Genomic DNA, 27,232 nt, shown 5'->3' with positions numbered 1-27,232 from the left:
GCCTTCTTGAACCTCTGCAGTACATGTGGTGTAGGTAAACGCATAGTGCTGCTAGGGAAGGAGTTCCGGGATTTGTCTCAGCGACACCGAAGGAACGGTGATATATTTCCAAGTCAGGATTGTGTGTGGCTTGGAGGGGAACTTCCAGGTGGTGGTGTTCCCATCTGTCTGCTGCCCTTGTCCTTCTATATGGTAGTGGTTGTAGGTTTGGAAGGTGCAGTCTGAGGGGGTTTGGTGAGTTCCTACAGGATTCCTAGCCTCTGACCTACTCTTGTAGTCACAGTATTTATATGTGGTCAAAGAAGCCTTGGAGAGTTGCTGCAGAGCATTCTGTTGATAAAGCCAGCATTTATTGCTCATATTTATATGGCTAGCCCAGTTCAGTTTCTGGTCAATGGTAATCCCCAGGATGTTGATGGTGGGGGAATTCAGCAATTGTAATGCCATTGAATGTCAACGGGTGATGGTTAGATTCTCTCTTGTTGGAGATGATTGTTGCCTGGCACTTGTGGGGAGCAAACGTCACTTGCCACTTGTCAGCCAAACCTGGATATTGTCCAGGTCTTGCTGTTTCTCTATTTGCGGGTTAAGAAGGTGAAACCTGGGATCTAGTTTCATTTTCGAGTGAAGACAGCAGGTCTAAGGCTTTGTGTGTCTGCATTCTAGTGGGACAACTCTTGAAGGGAAGTTAAAATAAACACAAGGTAGAAAAAGATTGTGCTGTTGCCTGGTAACAGGGGTCGAGAGAGAAGGACCCACAGAGACAGAAAACCAGAGAAGTAATTTTAGTTCAGTTGAAGCCAGGATTCCAGAGAGGCTGGATAGGAGAGGGAACTGCACGGAGCAGGTTCCAAAAACCAAAGAATAAAGTCCCCAAAACCAGGCAGTGGAACAGGAAAGGTCCCAAGAGGACTATTAAGTCAAAGGACAAGGGCAGGAGCCTGGAAAATGTCCTGTTAAGTGAAGTTAAGAGTGAGAAGCAGAGAAGTCCAAGCTTAAAGGGAGGAGCTGCAGGATGCAGACTTAAAGCAATAAAGGCTTGCAAGAAGCCAGAAGATCCAAGGAGACAGCTGAAGGTTTGTAACTCTTTGCTATGGGCATGTGAAGCAGTGATGTTCTGTTGGTGCAGAAGAGTCAGTGAGAAATAGAGCATGGAAGCAAGCTTGAATGTACGGGCAATCCAGAAGAGCTCTGGAGGTAGACCCTTGTGGAAGGCGTTTGAGATGAATTATTGTTTTGGAAAAGGTTCCAAAGTGGGTTCTTTGACAGTGGAGATTGTAAACCCATGTGTGAAAGATTAGTTCAGTGAGACCAGTTGGCTCCTGGTGTGACAAGTGCCTGGGGGGATTTGATGAGAGATCCACAGCATCTATTTGGGGTGACATCTTTCACTTGGTTTCAGAGTGTGGTGTGCTTGACCACAGGTCAACTATGGTTTACATGGACTGCGTACTTACTGTGAACATTACAGTATAAGATAGCTTTTGTAACTTGTGTTATCCTTACGAATCTACATATATCTGTAAAGGCATAGTTGTGGATCAGAGTATTGTAATATAGTTAATCTTTTCTTGTTTAATAAATATTTTATTCTTTTGTTATAAGTTCATCAGCCGACTTCGGTGACTCTGTTCAGTAGCCACTCTCCACGTATCTAAACAAAAATTAAAGTTGGGATCTATCAAACCGGATTCCACCCTTGGATCTGGCTTGTCCAATAGCAACATCGGTTGGAATCATAACACGAATGGTGAACATTGTCCAATCAACCAAAATCCCCACTTCTGACCTTATGATGGAGAGAAGGTCATTGATGAAGCAGCTGAAGATGGTTGGGCCAAGGACACTACCCGGAGTAACACCTGCCGTGATGTCCTGGAACTGAGATGATTGACCTCCTGCAACCACAACCATCTTCCTTTGTGCTAGATATGAATCCAGACAGTGGAGAGCTTTCCCCTGATTCCCACTGACCCTGGTTTTGCTAGGATTCCTTAAAACCAGGCTTGGTCAAATGCTGCCTTGACGTCAAGGGCAGTCACTTCCATCACTTTACTGATGATGGAGAGTAAGCATATGTGGCAGTAACCGGCCGGGTTAGATTTGCCCTGCTTTTTGTGAACAGCGCATACACGGGCAATTTCTCACATTGCTGGGTAGATGTCAGTGTTGTAGCTGTACTGGAACAACTTGGAAAGGGGTGTGGCAAATTCTGGAGCACATGTTTTCAGTACTATTGCCAGAATATTGTCAGGACCCATAGCCTTTTCAGTATCCAGTGCCTTCAGCTGTTTCTTGATATTACGTGGAGTGAATTGGATTGGCTGAAAACTGGCATCTATGATGCTGGACATCTACGGAGGAAGCCAAGATTATACATCCACTTGGCATTTCTGGCTGAAGGTTGTTGCAAATGCTTTAGGCTTATCTTTTGCACTGATGTGCTGGGCTCCCATGTCATTGAGGATGGGCATATTTGTACAACCTCCCCCTCCAGTGAGTTGTTTAATTGTCCAGCACCATTCACGACAGGATGTGGCAGGACTGCATCGTTTAGGTCTGATCCATTGGTTATGGAATCACTTAGCTCTGTTTATTGCTTATTTATGTTGTTTGGCATGCAAGTAGTCCTGTGTTGTAGCTTAACCAGGTTGACACCTCATTGTTAGGTATACCTGGTGCTGCTCCCGGCATGCCCTATTGCAATCTTCATTGAACCACGGTTGATCCTCTGGCTTGGTGGTAATGGTAGAGTGGGAGATATGCCAGGTCATGAGGTTACAGATTGTGGTTGAAAACAACTCCAATGCTGATGATTGCCCACAGAACCTCATGGATGCCCAGTCTCGCATTACTAGATCTGTTCCAAATCTGTCCCATTTAGCACAGTGGTAGTTTCACACAACACGATGGAGGGTATTCTCCATGTGAAGATGCGACTTCGTCTTCACGACGACTGTGCAGTGGTCACTCCTACTAATACTGTCATGGACAGATGCATCTGCAATAGATAGACTGGTGAGAATGAGGTCAAGTATGTTTCCCCCCTCTTTTTGGTTCCCTCATCACCTCCCGCCAGCCCAGTACAACAGCTATGTCCTTTAGGACTTGGTCAGCTCAATCTGTCGTGGTACTACCGAGCCATGCTTGGTGATGGACACTGCCAAAGTATTTCATATATAGTTTTTAGAACACCATTATTTCTCACCAATTTCTGTACTTCTCAATATTTATGTAAGCAATGGTCCCCAGGCACAGATTTGAGAAGTAACCAAAAAAGTCTTGCATAATTGAACCCTGTAGGACAGAAATGCTAGGCAAAAGTTAAGAGATTTGAAGCTAACCAAATAGTAACCCAGTGATTTGTGTCAGTATAATTTTAATATACGTCAATGGAGAGTTAGGAAATATTTTCTTCAATTAGTTCCATAAAAAGTTTGCAAAAGTCAGGAAATATACCATATTCCTTTAAAACAACAAAGTAGTTTGTGCGCTTATCAGATGCTTCTATCCCAGGGAGCACCAATAACATGAAATTTAAATTTTAAATGCTCTAGGTTTACTTACTCTTGCAGTAGGAGCACTGCTCCTAGCTTTAGCCAGGAGTCTCCGTGCTCTTTCATATTCATTATTCTCAGACTCCAGCTTAACTGCAGCCAACCAAATCTCCTCACTGTTAGGGTTAGCCTATTACAGAACAGAAATGTACAATTAATCAAAAATGTATTTCCTGAAAAAAAAGAGAACTGCAACCACCACGATTTCACTTGAACTTGCAAGGTGAACTTCAACTTATTTCACTGCACAAAATGAATTCCATTTATGCAATGCTCGTTACATTTTTCTGAAGTATCTCAAAGTGCTTTACATACAATTATTATTGAATGGCAGGGCTATTATAGATTCAAAATCAACTTTCATCTTATACAAATTTAATATCTCACAAATATCCAAGTAATGACCAATGAATTTGATCTTGGTGATGTAGACTGGGGCAGGGATGTTGGCCAGAGCACCATAACACTGCTTTTGAGCCTTCTACATCCTGCTGAACCATAAGAACAGATAGACATAGCCTCAGTTTTATGTCTTAGCTGAAAGATGACACCTTGCTAGTGTGCTCCAGGCCTGGAATGGAGTTTGTACCCATAACCTTCTTACTCTAGAAGAAGCGTACTACTAAGTGACCCAACCTGACATATATATAAATTATTCAATTCAGGAGTCTTCAGTGGTACAAAAATTAAACTTTTCTTCAGGAATCCCTAATCCAATTCAAAAATGTCTCCAATGCTAGTCAAATTTGATTTCTCTGAATTTACACATTTTCTTATATGCTCTCATGGGATGGCTACTAAAATAAAACACAGATCCAATTCTAGCTCTGCCAGCAGCCAAGGAAGTCAGGTCTGTTCCACCTTCCTACTTAGAAGATGAAGTTTGGACAGTGGACACACCAGTAGAGGAACAGGAAAAGTGAAAGGAAAATGAGGGGGAAAAGTCAAAAAATGTAAATGCTGTTCGGAAAAAATATTAAAACCAAATTATCAAATCAACCTTTGATGCCAGGTCATCAACCTGAAATGTAACTGTTCCTCTCTCCACATGCTGACTGGCCTGATGCATGCTTCCATTGTTCTTATTTCAGCTATTATTGTTGTGAATACAATATGTCAGCAGGAAATTCAAAGCACAGTCACAAACTCTCAGTAAAGAACATAAACTTAATTCGTACTGACCTGGAAAGCAAGTGCAAGAATGCTCCTAGCTGCAGGCACATCCCCAGCTAACCATTTGGACTTGGCCCCCATCAGCCAAAGGACTTCTGCTTTTGGGCAATGAGCCACAGCTCTCTGTAAAAGGGCCTCCAAAGATTCCCTGAAATAAAATAGGATCATTTCATTTAACTATGATTAGATATAGCTCTCATGGTCAATCCAAGAAAGCATCTATTGTATTTACGCCAGATATAAATCTAACAATTGTTAGTATCACAATATCTTTACAGTGTAGAAGGATGCCAATGGCTCTCTGAAAGAGTATTCAAGCTCGCCCCACTCCCCTGCCTTATCCCCGTAACCTTGCACATTACAGCTTCACATATATTGAGATTTATTTGAAATTTTAAAAAAGGCAAAAAATTATCTAACCAATTCACATTACCATACAAGAAATTTCACAATAAAGTTGGATTACATTTACTTCCAGATACATAAATTAACAAAAATATTATTGCAGTAGGAATCCTTTCCCAAATAGCATACATTTTTCATCAGAAAGGTCTTACTATTGCAAACTCAAAGTTGATTGAAAATATTTCTAATACATAGGAAATGGCAGCACATGTCTAGGTGTTGGGTTCACATAGATTGCCTTCCATGGTTAAGTTCAAGGAAACAAGTGGCTGCTTAGAACAGTCCTGGCCGTGTACCAGCTGGGAAATTTTGAAGGCTGCAGCAAACCACACTGCAATGTAGATGACCTTGAAGGCTCATGACATGAGATTTGCCATTGCACACCAGGATTGTTATTGAATTGAGTCAAAGATACTCAAAGTAGAACACAAATGACAAAAAATACAAAACAGTTGAATTTAAACCAAGATGTCATCCTGACATGGAAGTGTGACATACAGCTAGGATAAAACTACTGCGTTTAATCCTACGGATGAAAAACTGCATTACAATGTTTAAGCTTAGTGGCAAAATTTAGAGAATGTTGAATTTTATCTTACAGGTGTTTTAAGCGTAATCGAACATACTTCAACCAGGATTTGTGATAGCTTACTCCTATAACATTTTGACTAAATTGGAATCAGATCTAGTCTATGAATAATAAAAATTGCCCAACAAAAAGAGGTTTTTTTATAAATACAAGAAAGTCATTTTGTGATCATCTTCTCCAGGCATGATGTTGCTAGTTAAATAGAAATACTGTAATCTTACCTGGTGCCATAATTCTTTTCAAAGTAGGCAGCTCTCAGCCACACACTCTTTTTGCTTGGGAAGACTTGGAGTGCATGTGCATAAATTGCTCTTGCACATTCGAGCGCTCCATGGGAAATGCACTGAGGAATAAAGCAGAATTAAACATGAAAGAAAGTAAAATGAAAGACAATCTTGCCTAATTAAGAGAAAAAGAACAGGCATTGACATTTTTATAAACTTAATTTTGTCCAAACTGTTCCTAATGTGAAGAAACAAACATGCAATTTCAAATGCTAAGCACCAATCACATTTAGTACAGATGGCACTTTTGTCACAGGATAAATAGCAAATTACAGGATGTTTGCTACTGAGTTTATTCCATGTGTATTAACATTTGGGGGAAAAAACTTGCATTTATATATTGCCTTTCAAGCCCTCGACATATCCCAAAGCACTTTTGAAATGTAGTCACCATGAAAGCAGAAGAAATGGAGCTGCCAATCTGCACATTTGAAATAGTACCATGGGATCTTGTATTCCCAACCTTAGGAAGCAGACAGTGCCTCAGTTTGACATCTCATCCAGAAGATGACAGTACAGCACTCCCTCAGTATTGCACTGGAGCGTTAGCCTAATTTTTTGTGCTCATGTTTCTGGACTGAATTTGAATTCATGACCTTCTGACTTGGAGGCAAGGGAGTTACCAATTGAGCTACAGCTGACATGCGCCAGGCCTTTGAAGTCAGCTTTCTGTAGCAAATTTAGCTTATACACAACGACTATCCAGGCACAAGGGTAAGATATACTAAGGAAGACGTAATTCAGTGATGCTGCACTGCTATACACTGTGTTTACACCACAGAGGCATCCTGTTATGTCTGTACTGGCTCTTTGCAAGACAATGCAAAACAAAGCCCGCTTCTCCATAGCCTTGTCTTCTTTTGCTTCAAATATTTATCAAACTTTCCTTAAAAGATGCAATGTTCTCTGCCTCAACCATTCCTGTAGCAAAATAGTTCATGCTCTATTAATCCAGAGGAAAGAAATGTATTCTAACCCCTCATTCTCAGTGATAATTCAAAATGAACTGCGATTCCACAAGAAATTAACAATCTTGCAGTAAATGAATATAAATTGGGAATAGTGACAATAATGTTGAATTTGTAATAAGGGAGAAGGGTCAGTTACAAACCAGGGTTTTAAATTTAACCTGGGCAAATTTTGAAGGTATGAAAAATAAAGTGACTACAGTAAACTGGGTTGAACTGTTAATGGGTAAATCTACAAACAGTAGGAAATAGTCAGCTAAGTACTTGGTATGATAAAATATCTGCAAGTACCCATAAAAGGAAAAGGTTCCAAATGTGCCGTTAAGTGATCACGGTTATCAAATTAAGTAGAGGCAGTATCAAGCTAAAAGATAAGACTTACACAAAAGCAAAGAAAATTGGAAATCCAACAGCCAGAGCTACAAGAGCATAGGGATACAAAGAAAGTAATGAGGGGCAAAAAGCAAAATGAAAATAAACTTGCACGGAATATCAAAACCACAAGTTTTTAAAAATATATTAAGAGTAGTAAGGGAGTTGAGTACATTAAAGGTAGACCATAATGGATAATAAATAAATGGTAACTTATTAAATGAGTGCCTTGCCTGTTCTCGATACCTATTTGGTCAAATGCTGCCTTGATATCAAGTGCAGGCACCCTCACTTCAAAACTATTCTCTCGAGTATAGTTTTCTCAAAAATATTCTCCATGCTTACACTTTCTGCATCCTCCATCCATGCATGCTTCCGATCTTCTTCTTCAACACCAATTCCAATAACTGCACGAATAATGGCCTGACAGGTGGCAACACTTCCTGCTCTATCACATTCTTCAGCATCCTGCAAAAGGGGCAAAACTATGTGAGCAGCGTTAAAGAGTTAAGTCAACCAAGATTTATATAACAGGACCAATTATGTAGGATGAAGAAATCTTAAACAAAAGAGGTTTAAGTTTGATTAAATTTTTTACTTAAATCATTAAATAGAATTTCAATGAATATTGCCAATAAATGTGCTTGTACCTTTATTTAGAACATTTTTATGGCACACAATCCTCTTTTCAACTTCAAGCTCACATCAACCCATAGTCACTAAGATTTCTGAAACTTAGAGCAAAACTAATTTGTTGAGTATCAGGGTACAATTAGTCCAAATATACCTTCTATCAGGAATGGGTTATTCTTTTCAGCTTTGTAGAGAATTCCACAGTATCCTCTCTCTGCAAGCTTCTGGTGCACAAGCGAAGAGTTATTCTGGAGGAAGGGGCAACATACTTAAGGGAGTACCGTGCTGATGCTGTGCATTAGAATCCCAATACAGAGTATTTTAGTTAAAGTCTAAACTAGGGAGTGAAATGTTGAAAATGCATTTTTGGCAGCAATGCTCCTAAAATGGGTATGTCTAATAAATAGGGCATTTCTAATTAGCACTGTTCCCATGAAAATGATCCAAGAATGCTCGTGTTAATGTTTTGTTACAAATGCTAGTTGACCACTTACCAAATTATGTAGAAATGGTCAGTAACTGACTGAGGAAAGCACTTTTATAGGCAAGGAACTACAAGTTCTTTTCAAGTACTCAGGTGAAAAAGGCACACAAACGGGCTGTTGCCAATTCTCCCACTTCCTTCATTAAGCGTTTTCAGTCTCTTACACTGTCATCATGTTACCATTTAGTCATTGTGGTGTATACCTGGACGTCTTTACAGGGTACTATGGAGTATACAACAGTCAGTGATTGACCTGAATTTTGCAATCAGTGAAGAAACGGTGCTTGTCACTGATCTCAATGAGACCCTCAATGATCTCCGTGGTGAGAACTTTAATGCTGTCAACGCACAACTGATTAGAGCATAGCTTAAGTGGGATTGCCAGGCTTGAGCAGAAGTGATGTCATCAAGCCGTCCAAGCAGCCAGCCACATTAAAGAACTCTCATAACCAGCCAACCAGGAAAGGTAAAGTATTAATAACTAAAGCACTTTTTAAAAATTGTAAAAAGTGAAATAAAGATTGGGATAAACACAAGGTGAAGGTAGAAATTGAAATAACATGATTTTTAAAAAAATCTAGTTTAATAAATCTAGTAATGATAGAAACATTTAATTACATTCAAATACTTTGCAGGGCCAGATTGGTTGTTCAACAGTAGTCAAGTACTCAGATCACTGTTAAAAATCCAGTTACACCTCAAAGAACAACATTAATGGAGTTTTGAACAGCAATATGAGAGCATAAAAGGGGAAGATCTTGCTAGATCAACTGATTTCATTGGTTGCCGGCTCTTTGCCTGTGTGCTAAATTCTGAACTGACAGTCAGGTTCAGAGGGGAAATGATGGCAAATACTTAGCTCATCATCAAAAACACTGCAAATTCCAGGCCTTTACTCTGAAAGCCTGTGGGATAGCGTGGAGATGTCAGGAGCCATGGTTGTATCTGGAAATCTTAAATCTGCCTGGTGCAATTGTTCCACTCTCTACTCCCCTTTCAACAACTTGTATTTCTGCAGCACCTTTAACATCATAATGTCCCAAGGCACTTCACAGCAGCACAAAAAAAAAAGTTTGATGCTGAGCCAAAGAAACAAACATTAGGACAAGCAACCAGTGCCTTCACCTTTCCACCTGTCTACCCTTGTTGAAGAGTTTTGGAGAGGGAATTCCAGAAGCATATTTTCAATGTAATTTGACTTTGAGATATTAAATAACTTTGCCAAGCTGAGTTGGTATTGCTTTCTTGCTTCATACAAGTCACATGAAAGAAGTGGTGAACAACCAGAACGTTTTTATTACTGCAGCCAAGATGCACTGTTCTATCAGAGACATATTGTTAAAAAGGCAAGTGCACAAAAAAATTGATATTATATTAAAGCTGCAGCTTTAGTACCAGTTAAAAAGAATTGCCAGAGTTTATAGAAAAATTGTGGATTGAGTTGGATTAGTAAGACTGTAATTGGAACTGATCCTGGTGGCCAATGTTCCCTTTAAGCCAACACTTCCCAAACTGTGGGTCACAATCTCCATTAAGGTCTCAGAAACAATGGATGGGATAACAAGCTCCCCCTCCTCTGAGACTGCACCTGGCACCGAGGCCCGGGCAGCATCCAGCCCTGCCCTTGCCTTGCTCCTCTCAGGCTCTCTCCAAGCATGGCAGAGGAGAGCAATGGAACCAGCGGGTAGGCAGGGAGGCTTCAAACATATTATTTAAGCTGCAAACCTGTGTTTTCAGTGAGGGGCAACTGCAGGGTTTCTCCCAGTGTTAGGTCCAGGTTAATGACTGCCAACTTTATAGGAGGAAATGTGCAGCAAAGCATTTGCATGGCTGCCTTCTTTATAGGAGGTAAAGTGCAGCAGAGCATATGTGCAGCCATCCTGGGCCAAGAAGCAGGTGAAGAGGGCCTTCAACGAGTCCTCTGTGACAGGGAAATATGGAGAGCTTGACTGAAGGTTACATTAAGCACACAAAATAATATTTTTACAAAGTAGATTAAAATACAGATTTCCATATTTAAGTGATGTAATATGTTGATCTATAATGCATAAACTTTAATAATTATATACTGAATGTTGCTATACTGTTTATAGCAGTTTTGTTTTTGTTGCCATGTGGGGTCACGTTCATTTTCCAGTGTTAAAATGGGGTCATGCTGGAAAATTGTTTTGGAAGCACTGCTTTAAACTGCGCAGGGTGCATACAAGTCAGTCCTTTTAAATTACCGCACACTTAAAAGAAATCGCCCGCACACAAAAAAAGTAGCAACGGTATTGGTGGCATTGTTTTTACATAAAAACAAACTGGTTTATGAATGGCAAACAAAACAAAGTCATTCTCTCTCTCTCTCTGAGCCAAGAATGCTATATCTGGAGCCATGCATCATCAACACTTCACAATGCAGCAACTGCCTTCCTTCCTGACATGCGATAGCCAGGATGAACATCAATGCTCATTTCAAACGGCAAGGTTAGCACTTCTCAACTTCAGGGATATTGCCGACTACCTCATCCTTAACGGGCCAAAATTTCATAATACTAAATCCTTGCACTGTGCAATCTGCAAGCAAAATTGCACTCACCACTGAATAGCCTGCAATATCAGTGTTATAGTCAATGGATAGGAAACCAGCAAGTTCAGGAATTCACTCTTTCTTGAAGGAATATTCAAAATGGTTAAAAAAAAAATAGATTTCCGCACTCATGAACTCCAAGTATGTGCATTGAAAATATGCTAACGTTTAACATTTTAAAGAATATGAGAAAAGGCAAACAATGCAGATGTACCACATTTGCTACTACTCCTTAGCTAAAGGTTTTAATGATGTTTCCACCTCTTCATTCTATGCACAGGCATTAAAGATTTCAATTATTAAATGAATTATTTGCTATGAAGACAGTAACCACTGAAACAAACAAATTGTTCATGGATTGATAAAATTGAAAAAAGGAAATTCAGTAATTGTTACCTCTTGTACACTGTAATTTTGCTTTCAAAAGCACAGCTCATGTTTAATACCCCACAGAAGTAATTACACAATCCCAACAGGAAGCCACGCTTGCAGGCAGCACAGCCGAAGATTTTGAGCTACAATCGTGTACCTCTTTCAACAAGTCAGTGCCCATCCAGCCGGGCCTCCCCACATGGAGCAGAGAAACAGAATTAATCTGCACCATATTTCCATATTTTAAGGGGGAAACAAAGTAGAGCTACAAAAAAATGCAATCCACTTGACCATCAGCTTCCCAATTAAATGTGTGCAGATTCAGAAAATGTTGTCAAAAACCTTCTGACAACCAACGTCTAGTGGTCTATCATTAGCACTACAACTGCAAGAAGAGCATATCGTTATGTTTATGTCTCATGCTATCACAAACAAATGAGGTAAATGCACAATTTTTTTGGTGGTGGTTTACAGAGGAAAATTAGGCAGCACACAAAAAGAAACTCCTGCATTGCTTCAAATAGGATCTTTTATTTCAGGCATACAAGGGCTTGGTTTTTCTTTCCATCCAAAATATACTTTAGATAATGTAGTACTCGCTCGGCACATCGATGACGGTTCAAGCTGAGGTGAGGCCTGCACCCACTTCCTCATTATTCAATGGAAGAGTATGACAAAATGAAGTGCAGCACCAATTAAAAATGTGAATACTGCCCACAATGACCACTTTCAAGTCCTACAACAGTGTTATGCCAAGTAGTATATTACTTTGTTTTACTGGTCAATAGATTCATACCAGTAAAACAGTGTCCCAAAACAAAAAATATATCTAAAGACTCCATTTATATTACAAGACAATTGGTCCCATTAACTCTTAGGCCTAATTTTAAGCAAGAACAGGGACCATCAGGTTGGATGCCCCATTTACACTCCATTTCATTTTCAGCCCCAGTGAAGTCAACTGAGCACAAAATAGGGCAGGATATAAATCAAGTGTATGACCCAAATCCACCTTGCTCCTGTTAGGTTAAATTCAGGGCTAAAGCTTCAAATCTAGGTGGTGATGCAACTTTAAATTAAAAACCATATAAGCAAGCAATGCCATTTTGGCTGGTTGTGTTCAAGACTACTGCCTTGCGGTTATTACTGAGAAATCAATCAAAAAAGTAAAATTTCTGCAAACTCCTAGATTCCCACACATTAACAGTCACCAATAAACTAGAGCCACGATTACAAGTGGACAAATCATGAAAAATGGTTACTAAAATACGGACAAAATTCTGGAATCTGGCGTGAAAAAAAATGACTACTTACTCAGGTTACCATAAGCTTTTATTATGCTGAAAAACCAAGACAAATTGATGCAATACAAAAAAGTACCAAAGAAAGAAATCTGCATAAAACTCAAGATTGCAAAACCACTCAACACCTAGAGAACTGGAATAGGTCATGCTCAACTCAACAACTTCAAAATAGGAGAACTAATGACAAAAGCAAAATGTAATTTTAGCCCTGCTTACAAACAGCTGATGTTGGCAGACACCTGGGGTGTGCAACAGTTGCCAATGGCAGATTATGTTTATCGCCTTCCAGCTGATGAACTTCAAATGCTGCTTCATACCTCCTTATCAAAGGACCCAATATACACCCAGAATTAAGTGCTATTCTTTCCTAGAGAAAGCAAGAAATTAAGAGCGCAGGCAAGTACAAGAGGCATAAGGGGAAGGTTATTTGTAGGTAGTTAATCCAACTTCCTGTGGCTCTTAAAAAGTGCTCATTCCAACAGAAGGTTTCAAAGCATGATAAAAAGAGAGGTTTGGACAGTTCACGCTTCCACAAGTGCTGAGAACACTTCAAGCAAGAGCAGAGTTACAAGATGGAAGTATAATTGGCCAAGGAGGATTCACAAGTATGAAGAGAAACATTAGAAACAAAGAAAATATGAAGGCATTGGCGCAGAACAGAGGAGAGTGCAGAGATGAGTGAAAATAATTTTCCATTATATTTATAAATTAAATCCCAGTGTGCAACTGTTGCCTCTTGTTATTGCACCATTTAAGTGTACCTGTAATCGCAGGTGACGCTGAAGCAGGTCAGACTGCTTCAATGATTGTATATCTCTCTCCCGGGGAGCTGAGGATCAACCAGACTGTTTGCAACCTGATGTCATGTTTGACCCCAAGATGAGCTTTCAACCATATATTTACACCATGCCTAAGACTGCACACTTCCATCTCCATAACCTCGTCTGAGTCCACCTTATGTGCTGCTGAAAGCCTCATCGATACCTGTTTACCTCTAGATTTGACTATTCCAATGCATGCCTGGCTAACCCCTCATGTTTTACCTTCCCTAAATTTGAAGTCAACCAAAACTCTGCTGCCCACGTTCTAACTCGTCCTAAGTTCCATCACCCATCTCTCCTGGGCTCACTGACCTACAGGTTAAACAATGCCTTGTTTTTAAAAATTCTCATTTTCAAATCTCTTCACAACATTACCTGTCCCAACCTTTATAATACCCTGCAGCTGCAAAACCATCATAGCTGCACTCCTCTAATTCTGGCCTCTTGAGTACCCTTTAACTTTAATTGCTCCACTATCTGTGGTCATGCCTTCAGCTGCCAAAACCGTAGGCTCAGGAATTCCTGCACCCTCTCTTGTTTCTGCACCTCTCTTTACCCCTTTAAGATGCTCCTCAAAACCTACCTCCTTGATCAAGCTTTTGATCATCTGCCCTAATACCTCTATGTGGCTCCATGTCAAATTCTGCTTTATAAGCATTCTTGAAGCACTTTGGGACATTTTGTATTTATCTAGCACTTTTATCAATGCAAGTTGCTGTTGTTATAATTGGAAAAAAGTAAACAAGGCGGGAATTGCTGCCTAGTGGTTTTGGTACTCAACCAGAAAACCAGAGGTCATGAGCACAAATCCCACCAATTGTGAAAATAAATTTAATAAATCTGGCAATTTGTGAGTTAGCACCAGTGAAATTGGCCACAAATACAGCAGATTGCTGCAAAAGATGTACTTCAGGGAAGAGGCCTGCCACTCCTACTCAGTCTGGCCCACATGTGACCTCAACCCCACACCCCACACAAGATGGTTAACTCAATGTCCTCAAGGCAACTAAGCTGGGCATTAAATACTGCCTTGCTGGTGTCACCCATATTACAAAAGCAAATAAAACAACAGTATTCACGTCAGTAATTCATCTAAAAATGGATATTTGCATGCAAAACTTGGAAGTCATCCCTAAATGATGAAATCAGTCAGACAAACATAGAAATGACCTTAGCAGACTAGCAGGAATTATACAACACTCCAATACCCACCATTTGAATAGACAGTAACCCATTCATTTCAAACAGGTAAATGCTGCCACTAAAATTACAGGCTGAGCAATGTCATATATATATATATATATATATATATATATACACACACACACAAAACAAACTCACTGTTAATATCAGCAACAGTAATTTCTGGGTTACAATTCACACATTTTATCAGAGCTTACACTATTATATTACTGTTTTCAATACAAGTACAGTAAACTTTGTATTATCCGGCACTGAGCCAACTGGAATTTTCTAGGAATCAGAATTTCTGACAGCACAATTTTATTTTTTATATAAAAGCCAGTCACTGTGTTCAGATAATGCATTCTTTATAACAGTAGATTAATAAATCTGCAAAAAATTTTTAGGCTTTACACTGAAATTATTGAATTAGTTTTGGTTATTGTGTCTGAACAAAGATATACTGCTCGGAGCAACTGTCAGTGAAACTGACAGCTCGAGGTTTTTTTTCAAAGGTTGGTCTGAATGTCATGGTGTCTGTTGTAGTGGTTTAACTGTGATGCCCTGTGATTGAGCCCTTGACTGCCCAGTTGTTTCCCCTCTACCCTCAACCTCTCAAAGATAGAGCAGCACCTTGTCTTGTGTCCAAAGTAATGTAATTCTCTGTTAACAGCATTTTTGATTAACTAGCATCACCTATTCCCAGAGCATGCTGGATAACAAAAATTTTACTGCACTACAAAACAATTGGCCCAAATTATTTACAAATTTGGATCATACAAACTATTTATATTGTTGACATGCAGTCAATTATAAAGTTTGTGAAACAAATCTGCTGGCATTTGTCAAAGAGCAAATTATCATAAAATTTACAATATAGTTACAGGTTACAAGACATTAATGAACTAGACGCAGCATTTTAAAAGCAACCCAAAGCATCCTGAAACTAAACCACGGTGATGTGTTATAAAAAAAGAATTGTAATGGTCAAAACATCAGAAGACTGCCATAACATCTGGAGGAAGTTCACTGGTGAGTCAGAAACTAAGCAAACATTTTACCATCAAATCCGTCTTTGATCAACTGAAGCAGTGAGCCAAATCTAAAAGCATGAAAAACAGTTCTGCACGCAATTGCCAGGGAGCGACAAACTTCACATTTCTTTATTAAAAAGTTTAAGTAAAATTTTACTAGCTTTAAATTACAGTATAGGTCCATTCTGCTTAGAATTGGTAAGTCATTTAAACACATTTTTAAATATTCAAGTTGTTGGATGATAACTTGAATATTTAAGTTGACAGCTTGAATATTCAACCCTCAAAAATTATACTAGTGTGTAGGACAGCTTCAAACACGCAACCTAAAAGCAACTGCCTGAGAAGGCAACCAAAGCTAGTCATCTTTGCACTTCTGTTCCCACCACACTGGCACGCATCCTCTTTTAGTTTGGACAGCAGAGAGTTAGATCGTGAGCTTCTCAACAGCCAATCAAATCTACTAACAATTTGGTTGCCATATTGGTTTGCATAGTAAAGGGGATACAATAAAGCAATAAAGTGTTTTTATTTTCTTTCTTTGATGTATTTCTTCATAACAGAACTGACCCCATTGGTTCCATAATCTCTACAACCTCTGCCTCATGGCTAACAAAGCATTTCCGTCAGCAACAAACATCCAAAAAGACCCATCAAAACTTAAATCAAGGCAATAATTACTGAAGCTGGCACAGCAAAATGATGCTTAGAAAATTACCTCTGCACAGGAAAATCCCCAACCCCACCAACCTGTCACCTGCAAAGTAAAGTTCACCAATTCATTTGCAGTTAGTTATGTGCAGTGCAAAGGGATAGTGTTCCTTGACCATTATAATAACAATGAAACAGTATTTGTGATTTGGCAGGATAAAGAAACAATTGCAATGATTCTGTGCTTTTAACCAGAGTTTAGTTATTGACAGCACACATGAAAATATTCAAGAGGAGCATTTTGGTAAAAGGTTTCTGGGAGTCCTAAAATGCACCAAACATTAAAGAATCCAAAGAGGTCAGGTCTCAAATATCTTTAAAAATATCCTGTGAAATCAGATGGTATCTTTTGCTTTCCTTTTAGAGAGGCTTTGTACTGAAGTTACCTTCCAGTATTTCACAGGGACAAATGTGAGAACATTAATTCGCTCTATCTTAAACACTATTAGCTTTTAAGTGTTATCTCCAACATCAGATGTTCAGCTTCCTAACACCTGAAATGTAACAATCACTACTTGTCTGCAGCAGTAATGCTGAGAAACATATAATGGTAGCAGACCATCAATTTTTAGTTTAGGTCTACTACTCTGCATTTATATCAGATTTAACTGACTTAACAGGATTCAACAAATGATTCAACTCAATTGAAAAGGTCTGCCTGGTACTCACGTTAAGACGAGTAATTACCTGAATCCACTGTTCTCGATTAATTTCCACTCCATTAGCTCTAAGTGAAGTAATAGCTCTGTCAATGATTTTTTCGACCATCTGAGTATTTCCATTAGCCTCTTCTAGTTTTGCTGCAGTAATCCAAATATGCCTGTCTGTTGGGATGTTTTCTCTTGCTTTGTTGAGCACTTTCCGAGCATTCTCATAGGTTTCCAATCTTGCTAAAGCAAGCCAAAGCTACAACAGAAAAACAATTTGAAATTCAGATTCACAACTCTAAAACTTATATGTTTAAAAAGTCTATACCTCCTTAATTTGGGGAACCACTGCATAGAATATAAACAAGAATCACCGCTTTGGCATTTTTAAAGAAACAAAATCTTGACTCCTGCATACTTACTTCAACACTAGTAGGGCAGCATTCAACAGCTCTACTGAGCATAATCCGTGCATCTTCAGGTTCCTCCAATTCAACTGCCGCTTTCCATAAACGCACTGAATTTGGCACATGCTCCAGGGCTGAAGAAAACGAAATCATTTTAGTTAACTGAGCAATGTGATGTACATAGACTAAATAGGTACAATTAGAAACTACTGCTGGAAATACACAGATCAGCCAGTGTCTGTAAAGAGAGAGAACAATTTTATTTTTCTCCTTAGTTGTATTAGATTGATGCCAACTATGTTGGCCTCTATTAATTTCGCTTTGAATGACACTCAAAACATACCACAACATCCCACAAAAATTACACAAGAACAAAGTAACTAATGTGTTGTAAATTGCTTAAGTTTCTTTGCATTGTTGGATATACACTTATCAGATTCCCAAAACAATCAGCAGTTGATCCCAACAGGAAAAAAATCATGCTTTCCTTATGCATTTAGACTGCAAGTTTTATAGTCTGAATGTCTCTTAAATAGCCAAGGACGGAGTGGATTATTTGCAATGAAAAGTGGAAACTTGAAAACTTATCTCTGAAACTTGAATGGGTATATTATTTATTATTGTTTGTTTCGCCATCATAAACCAAATGGGTCATGGAGACTACAATTTCCACAGAACTACCAAAGTCAAAAGATCAATAGATACCATTAAATTATTGTACACCAAGAAATAATTTAAATAAAATTCTACAGTAAAATTATTTATTTTATAACCAATGAATTTCTTTATCACCAATTTTTGATTCTATGCTAAACAATTGGAAAAAGTAAATACATAAACCACTTAAGCATTTTTAAACCAAGTTTCAGGCATCAATAAATCATAATTGCTCTTTAGGTAAAAAAAAAACAATGCTTTATATATGTGAAAGTAATATAGCCAAAACAAATATTAAAAATTGAAAGTAATTCTGAATCTTTCATTTCATGTTTCATCTAATTTTTAAAATAATGTTGAACATACCCATGTTACCAGATAACATATAGTGATTAAATACTACCTTAACTATTAGAACACAAACTTGATCAAATTTGCTAAAGATACACAGAAGCAGCGGTCACTAATCATTGCATACTTTAAATTAATAAAACTCACAAAACACAAGAAATGAAATAGAAATCAGTTTTTCGAAGCATTTCCTATCATATTTGTAAATTATGAGTTTACCAGTTTCATTTCAAAAACAAAATACACCATAAAAATCTTCATTGCAAAAAGGAATTCTCTCCCTCATTAAAAAATCAAAAACATTTTCTATATAAAGTGTGGCTGGGTTTCACTGCTATTAATTAAAACACTAATAAAAAAGTTCTCAAGTTCCTTTCACATGAATGTGTCACCACAAAATTACAAACCTTGCACCATCTGAAAGCAAAGAATGCTTCTCTGAACTTTGGGAGAAAATCAAAACATTGAGGACCTCAACTGAAAAATAAATCATGAGTTTTTCCAGAATACAGTAAACATAGTATCTAGCGTGCTTCTAATTACAAATTAATCAATTCTTCTAAAAGTTCTATGTAAGGTTCCTGATGAACACTGTTCCAGTCTGTCTAATCAGCTTTGAGATCACACCAATCATAACTGCCACAATATGAAGAGGGATACAGCGCCAGAAACTGCCAATTCACAGAAAGCAAAAAACTCAGAAAAGGCTGTTTTGCCAACTTAGGTGTTTGATCTTTTTCTAACTGTGTTTCTTCAAGCTAAATTAAAATGTTCCATATTGCTTTAGCAGTAAAATAAAAATTTAAAATGATCTGCCTTTCGGATTTTTGTTGCAACGTAAAGTGGAACAATGTTGGCAAGGCTAAAGGAGGCCAATGAAAGCATTAAAATTGTATTAGAATTAAGACTTTTATTTCATTCATGGGATGTGCATGCTGGTGGCAAGGTCACATTTGTTCTCCATTCATAATACAATTGAGTTTTGTTAGACCATTTCAGAGGATAGTTAAGAGTCAACCACATTGCTGTGGGTCTGGAGTCACATGTAGGCCAGAGCAGGTAAGGATGATAGATTTCCTTCCCCAAAGTACATTAGTGAACCGAATGGCTTTTTATAACAATTCAGTAGTTTCATGGGCACTATTACTGAGGCTGGCTTTGTTTTTTGTCCCAGATTTATTAATTAATTGAATTTAAATTCCACCAGCTGCCACAGACGGATTTGAATTCATACCTCCGAAGCATTAGTTTGAGCCTCAGGATTACTAGTTCTGTAGCATTACCGCCACACCATTGTAGTTACAAGACAGGAGTACAGGTTCAATTTTGGTGGTGCTGCAAAACAGGTGGTAACAGGCTGGTCACACATTACACACCCTGCAGATTTTTCTTTTCCATTGGCCTACTGCATCAGTACAAATATTTCCAATTCCTCTAACAGACATCCTTTTGATCTTAGGTACTGAATAGAATTTCAATCTATGGGCAGAATTTTCCGTTTGTCGGGTGGGCAGGTCCGACTCAATCGGTGGGCACAGAGCCGATTGTCGCTGGCAAAGCGGGTCGCACCGCCATTTTGCGCGGGTGGGCCAATTAAGGCCTGCCCAGTGTGTTTCACACTCCCGTGGAGAGCAGGGTTTTCAATTTTGCAGTGGGTGTGCACAGACTGCCGGTTCCAATGGGGAACCGACAGTCTGTGTAAAGGAAGGCCAGGCTGTTCACCATGGCCAGCGACTGGTGCAGGGGGTCTGCACAGCAGGCTCTGGAGGAGGGCAGGCTGCAGGGTGGGGCCAATGTGCCCCTCGCTTTTCTGATGCCTGCCTTGCTGCCCCCCTTGAAGAGGTGGCAGAATGTCGGGAGGTCCTGTTTCCCGAGGAGGGCTCCCCAAGTCATGAAGCGGGCTGGGCAGGAGGTGGCGGTGGTGGTCAGCTCCCAAGATGCTATCCGTCGCACAGGGACCCAGTGCTGCAAGCGCTTCAATGATTTGTTGTGTTCTGGAAGGGTGAGTACCATGTCGGCCTTGACCATTTAACCCAGCAGGTAGCCTTAGGAGTACCATGTCGGCCTTGACCATTTAACCCAGCAGGTAGCCTTAGCCTTTGAGGCCCCCTTCAGACCCCATGTATTAGTGTCGTTACTGTATTGGGCATTTGGCGCACGCTGGGTGGGCAAACAGATAATGACCATGCTTACATCAGCCTTAGTGGTTGATGAGAAGATGGGCTCTCCTCGCAGCACATGTTGGTCTTTGCTGCGTTTGAGTAGTCTGTGGGCAACCTGCAGGGGAAGCAGCTAGACACATACTGAGAACTCCAACACATGTCTTACTGATGGTGATGAGATGGTGGAAGGGGAGCCTCAAGGTGTGGTGGCCAAGAGCCATCTACTGGCCTTGGCGCCACACCTAGTTGCACCTCCTTGCCATGGGCACTAAGACCCATGTGTTATTGAAAGTGATGGACGCCAAATGTGTCCAAGGTGGCCGTTGGGTGAGGGGGTTGGGACCAGCTGTACTACCTTCTGGTGCTGATCACCAGTAGTGTGGACAGGAGCCGCTAGAGGCCTCAGATGGGCCACTGTGGTTGGGGTGTGGCGTGTGTGTGCAGAGTACATCAGCGATCAGCCTCAATAAATGGCCTTCTCTGTTCTGCAGGCAAAAATTGAACACAACATCCAAGAGCTTTTGCGCACTGGTGGTGGCCAGGCCATGTTGCACACCGTCACCCACTTCGAAGGACAGGCCAGGGAGTTGGGAAGAAGCCAACTGGCCAGGTCAGCAGGTGTCGGTGAGGCTGGGGTGTAGCGACCAGGTATTTGAGGCCCACAGTCCCATCCACCCTGTCTTCTCACCATCCAAAGCACTGATGGTTGCTGCAATAGTTAATGCAGCAATACTGCTCATTCACAGACTGATAGAGTCAGATGTGTGGGTCATACACAAAGGTCCCTCGGCCCCTTGAGGATGCGTCTCTCTAGCACCTTCCAAAGTCGCCTTATCCCATTTCTGACCACAATCCCCATGGCATAACATGCCATGGCAACGCTGCTGCACATCCAAAGACTTATTGCATCTGAGGAGGGTTTGTACCACCGCCACCCTTTCAGCCAGTGTGTCCCACATTACTCTATCCAAAAGGTCCTCAGCACCTCACCTGTCAACCTCATGGCACTCAACTTAAATAAATGCCATCACGTTAGTCATCCCTGTGCCACGAGGAAATGTTGCCTTCTGTCCACCCGTTCTATGCCCCTCATAATGGTATGAAGGTCAATAATGTGACCTGTCAATCTCCTGTGCTCCATGGCAAATGTCACAAGTATATGCAATGTTTCCTCATAACTCCAACTCTCCAGGCCAGCATGCATCCAGGTCAGGAACCTCTGCACTCTCTCCACTCCAATGCCATCCCTCCCATGAAGCGCAGGTTACAACTGAACCGCAGAAGTGTAGCTGTGGCCTCGACATTGTTTCTGCACTTGCAACATGACCTCCCTTTTCCTACATTCTATTTCTCAGCTAATAAAGGCGAGCCTGGCTTTGACCTTGTTAAACGCCTTATGTTCCTGTTCTGCTACCTTAACGGGTCTGCCCAGCAAGGTTCCTGTAATCGTCCTTACTTTCCACTGTCCTACCATTTCTCCTGTATTCCCGTATCTTGCCCAAGTGCTTAACCTCACACTTATCCACATAACATTCCATGTGGCATTCTTTAGGCCATCTGACCAGTCTGTCTGTATGCGCATGTAATGTTTGGTCCTCCTCTTGACTATTTACCACCCCACCAATGTTAGTTTCCTTAGGTTCTTGAAGGTTGAGCGAGTTATGAGCCTGGGGGGGAAAGGGATGAATTGTGTTACTGACTGAACGCTAACCGATCCACTGTCCTTGTTGCTAATTTCAACATCACTACCGTATGGCCGCCAGGACGACGTCCAGAGCCCCCCCTCCATACTTGAGGGATGTTAATTGGCACTTGGGTCACATCATTTCAGCGAGTCAGGCACATCGGTGGGGATTATAACGTTGGCTAGGGTCCCAGGGCACAGTGGAGAGGGCACTTCACAATCGCTGGTGGAGATGGCATGGACAGAGTGTGCCGATGGCGCCAGCAGCTGGAGGACTGCAAGGGACCAGGCACATGCTGAGTTGGGCAGTGATGATGTGCTTCTGGAGATGCAGGAGAAGTGGCAGGGTGCGCAGGAGCATCTAGCAGGTTTGCATGAGGGTGTACTTCACTTGGTCTCTGTGATGGAGGGATCCAGGTAGAGTGTCAGTGAAGGCATGAACCTCAGGACAGAGCGTCAGCCTTCCTGCATTGAGAGATTGGCGACTCTCACAGAGAGGGGCTTCCAACAGATTGATCAGCATCTGATTGGTTTATGCTCGGACCTGCAAGTCCTCACAGCGCTAATGGCCACGGGTGGTCATTGGCAATTTGGGAGATGTTCTGGGCACCAAGTGTCACTCGGTGCACATCCATCTGCAGTGAGCAGGAAGGTCCAATGTGGCCTCATATCAGCGCAGCAGCCGCCTGCCATCTCTGCAGGCTCCTCTCAGGGCACTCCAAGTGAGGGCAGCAGCTCCTCCAGTGATCAATGGATCCTTTGAGGCTGCGACAACTGGGGAGGTGCCAGTTCTAGAACTGGCCACTCCCTCCCAGGCATGGCCAGCATAGGCTCCACAGGCCAGAGGACCATCCACCAAGGTCATCGAGGCCAACAGGACAGCAGAGTCAGCAGGCTGTCTCACAAGCCACTCTGAGCAATGGGGCAGCACCAAGATGAAGCACCCGCAAACGTAAGCATAAGGGCACATTAGGCACTCCACGGGTTTGTCATTGATGCTTTTCTGTTGCCCCTAGATAAGGGAATTTATTTTTGTGAACGTCAGAGCAAAGTTTTGTCATATTTTTGGTGGCACCATCTGATGGATGGCAAGAAAGTCCACATTTGTGACCATGGCCGAGGGTGTCTCCTTTGTGCTGCATTTGTCTGTTTCACAGACATATCATGAGTGTTTGAGTGGACATTGATGTTTATGTGCTAAACCCTTACTTGCAGCTGATGAAGTGGAAGATATAGCACTTAAGTGCAGCGTATGGATGCGGCAGGCAATGCTGGTCTTGCTGATCCAGGTGTGTGGAGCTAGCTGAAGGTTCGTTGGATTAAAGTGTCTTGGATGTCCCTGCCTTTTTGGCGTGCTGCCCCTCATCATTGCCCTGTGCTTCCTCATCCTCTGAGCCACTGCTGGATTGATTATGTACAGCCACATCCACTGCGTCAAGGTCTCCATCGTCAACTGCATCCCCTCTTTCCAGCGAAAGATCGTGCAGAGTGCAGCATGCTACCACTATCACAGAGACACGATCTGGGGGGTACTGGAGTGCGCCCCCTGAGCGGTCCAGGCAGCGGAAGCGCATCTTGTGAAGACCGTTGGCTCTCTCCACCACAGCTTTTGTGGAGCTGTGGCTCCTGTTGTAACACTCCTCAGCTTCTGTTCTTGGATGGCAGAGAGGCATCACGAGCCACCTAAGGGGGTAGCCCTTGACACCCACTTGCCATCCATCCAGCTGAGCCGGAGCACTGAAGAGAGCTGGCACCTGGGAGCGTCTGAGGATGTAGGCGTTGTGGGAGCTGCCTGGGTACCATGCACAAATTTGCAGAATCTGCATCCTGTGATCTCACACCATCTGAACGTTCATGGAGTGGAAGCCCTTCCTGTTGACAAAGGCACCGGGCTCACCTGCTGGCGCCTCGATGGCCACGTGTGCAGTCTATAGCACCCTGGATACGGGGGAAGTCAGCAATGGCCGCAAAGCCTCTGGCTTGCTGTGCCTGACTTGCCTGGTCGCAGCAGAAGTGGATAAAGGTCAATGCACGTCTGAACAGAGCATCTGTAACCTGCTTGACACAAGTGTGGACAGCTGATTGGGAGACACAGTAAAGATCACCCACCAAGCCCTGGATGGAGCCAGATGCATAGAAGTGGAGGGCAACTGTGACTTTCAGAGCTGTTGGCATGCGGTGTCCGCCCACACAGTTAGGAGATATCTCAGAGCCAATCATCTGACAAATGCAGTTGATTGTTTCCCTTGACAGTCGGAGCCTCCTTCGGCAATACACCTCATTCATACTGAGGTAGCTGCTTCACCGCCTGTATACCCTGGCCGCAGGATAGTGGCATCTTCTGTGGCCCCTTCCACCTTGGACAACCTCTTGGACCTGCGCCCCTTGTGCCTGTGCCTGGCCTCCCATAGGTGGCTCCCCTGGAGACTGATTGTCCACCCCTGTCCTCCTCCTTATTCCAGCCCTCCCTTCCTCCTCAGAGGAGCTGCCTCCAGTGGAGATGTCAGAACCCATACCCAGGCTAAGTGGAGGCCTCCGGAAAGCTGCAGGCCTGATAAAAATTACTGTCTGCAGACTGCTGAGTTGAAGCTTCGAAGTACAGAGAAAGCTGTTGGAAATCAATCTGAACTGCTACCGATCACACAGGTAAGTTTAAAACACTTGCTGCAATAAATACTTCATATGAAACATTGACAACACCTCTGAGTCCACATATCCTCGGACGAGTTTTGTTAAAAAGTCACTTACCCCCACCTGCCTGTTGCGCCCGTACGCCGAGCCAAAGATCGCATGGGCGCCTCAAAATCAGCATCGATTGCTGAGTTAAGGGCCTTAACAAGCCCTTCAATTAATGGCGGGCGTGCGTCGCGCTTCATCGTGCGCTCACCCAGCTAAATATCGTGATGCTACGCGCTGACGTCTGGACGCTCGCCCGACGTCAGCGCGCTCCATTTTGAGTGCTGACGTGCGTGGCCCGCCACATGTCATCCATAAAATTCTGCCCTATGTATCAACAGCTGTTCTGGGGAATGACGCCCCTAAAGAAATGGGTTGAAAACGGCTAATTATTTTGCAAAGGAACCTTACTGCTAACAAAGAAGACACTTGCTACCTGTTCCTCTGAGATTTAGGTTAAGCAACCCAAGGATAAACAATGTACTACCTACTCAGTTGTTTGGTGTTTTTTTTTTAGGTGCAGTTGCATAGGCCAAAATATTTAAGTGTAAACTTGGTACTCACCTTTCCTCAAAACTCGCTTCTTGGCTCTAATGTCTGTTTCTAATTCTGCAGCGCGTATGTATATACGAACAGACTGTGGCAGGTGTCTGACAGCATTTGCTACCACTGCTTTAGCTGTGTCACCAGGCTGCAGTCGGGCTGCTTCCAACCAAACATCTTCACTCTAGAAATACACAATGCAATTTACTGAAATAAAAACAGACTAACTTGGCCTTAATTTTATGAAGCTCAACTATCTTAAAGGCTCTGATTGCCTTTAATGGCAAGCAGCAATTTTCATAATCCTCAACCAAAACAACAACTTGCATTTATATAGCACTTTTAACATAAAAAAGGCATATTGAAGCGTTTCACAGAGTGCGAATCAGAAAATAAACTCATAGTACTTACTATAAGTGGGTTAAAATGAGGCATTTTTTTCTTTATACAATTATTTATACTTGCTCCTTTAATTAATTTTCTGATTAGTAAAGGATATCGTATTTCAGGTTCTTCCTATATTTTACTAGTTTAAATGTAGCCCCTTGCATTTTATAATGCTCCTCTCTGTGGGAAAGGCATCCTACTCCCTCAATTAGGAACAATTTATACGTACATTAGCTCATTGTTCATCCTAACCATTCACAAATATCTGGGGGATGGAGTAGTAGCAGTGGCTAATGCGGGCTAATTAATGATATGGGTAGCAATTGCCAGTCAATCTCTTCAGTGGGGGTCATTGCAATAAATGGATGTTGTAACATCCATTTCTCAGAGATAATTTTCAGAACAAAACTCATCCACTTATGTGGCAGAAATCTTGATACATGTCTCATATCCAACTTTCTGGACCTATAAAGCAAGAGCACAACAGTGAAGTGTCATTCCCATCTCTAACAATTGATCCTTTCACTCTCGTGCATATCCTTCCTCCAAGTAGTGGGTGGCAGATCTTTTGGACAGCATGGCCCTATGCTCTGGAATTCTTTCTAATCCTACACCATACTATATTCTCTCCCCATCTTCAAAATCTACTACTTCAACAAAGTCTTTATGACCTCTCCTAATACTTGCTCTCACTACTTCTCTTGCCTTTTGTGACACACCTTAGAATGTTCAACTATGTTAAAGATGCTGCCTAAGTGCAAGTTTTGTGCCTTGCAAAATCAGCATAAAATTGGCTCTGATTTCAACAGAAATTGCTGCAAGGAAGAGAGGAGAAATAAATTCCCTGAATTGCAGTAAAAACTTAGAGAAAAAAATGAATCACAGGCAACAAGCAGTGTCATTAACAGCTTTTTCCTCCCAACACAAGATGCCAGTAGCACTGAAGGTGGTGAGGGAATCCAGAAATTAATACGAGCCCTAGTTAGAGTGAAAATAGAGATGCTAGGATATACATTTTCAGCTGAGCCACTGTAGCCTAGCAAGTATTTGCAAACAAATGAAAATTTATGGATACATAAGACTACAGAAAGATATTGCAACTTCTTGACTCAACTAACACGTAAAGCTATCAAGAAATTTATGCACTACATTCATTATATACTAATATAGAATGAAATACCTATATGATGAAATGCAATCTGATAAAACAAATTGGAATAAAGTCCTTGTCAAATGAAATACTTGCATGAAAAGCAG

The 27,232-nt window shown here is 41.4% G+C and overlaps 1 protein-coding gene across 2 annotated transcripts in view; it reads right to left on the bottom strand.

Moving 5' to 3' along the window:
- Positions 1-27,232, bottom strand: part of prpf6 (PRP6 pre-mRNA processing factor 6 homolog (S. cerevisiae)) — a 66,608-nt gene that overhangs the window by 17,242 nt on the left and 22,134 nt on the right. For both annotated transcript variants that reach the window (XM_041204553.1, XM_041204554.1), the window contains exons 9-15: positions 25,610-25,772; positions 17,531-17,649; positions 17,149-17,367; positions 7,694-7,816; positions 5,946-6,067; positions 4,740-4,878; positions 3,568-3,687 (exon numbers count right to left, since the gene is read on the bottom strand). In XM_041204553.1, coding sequence (XP_041060487.1) covers positions 3,568-3,687; positions 4,740-4,878; positions 5,946-6,067; positions 7,694-7,816; positions 17,149-17,367; positions 17,531-17,649; positions 25,610-25,772 — 1,005 coding nt within the window. The remainder of the gene's footprint in view (positions 1-3,567; positions 3,688-4,739; positions 4,879-5,945; positions 6,068-7,693; positions 7,817-17,148; positions 17,368-17,530; positions 17,650-25,609; positions 25,773-27,232) is intronic.

This window comes from Carcharodon carcharias, chromosome 14 (assembly GCF_017639515.1).
Source record: "Carcharodon carcharias isolate sCarCar2 chromosome 14, sCarCar2.pri, whole genome shotgun sequence".
Classification (NCBI taxonomy): Eukaryota; Metazoa; Chordata; class Chondrichthyes; order Lamniformes; family Lamnidae; genus Carcharodon; species Carcharodon carcharias.
Note: the sequence above shows the minus strand (reverse complement) of the source record. Positions and strands in the feature narration are given on the sequence as shown.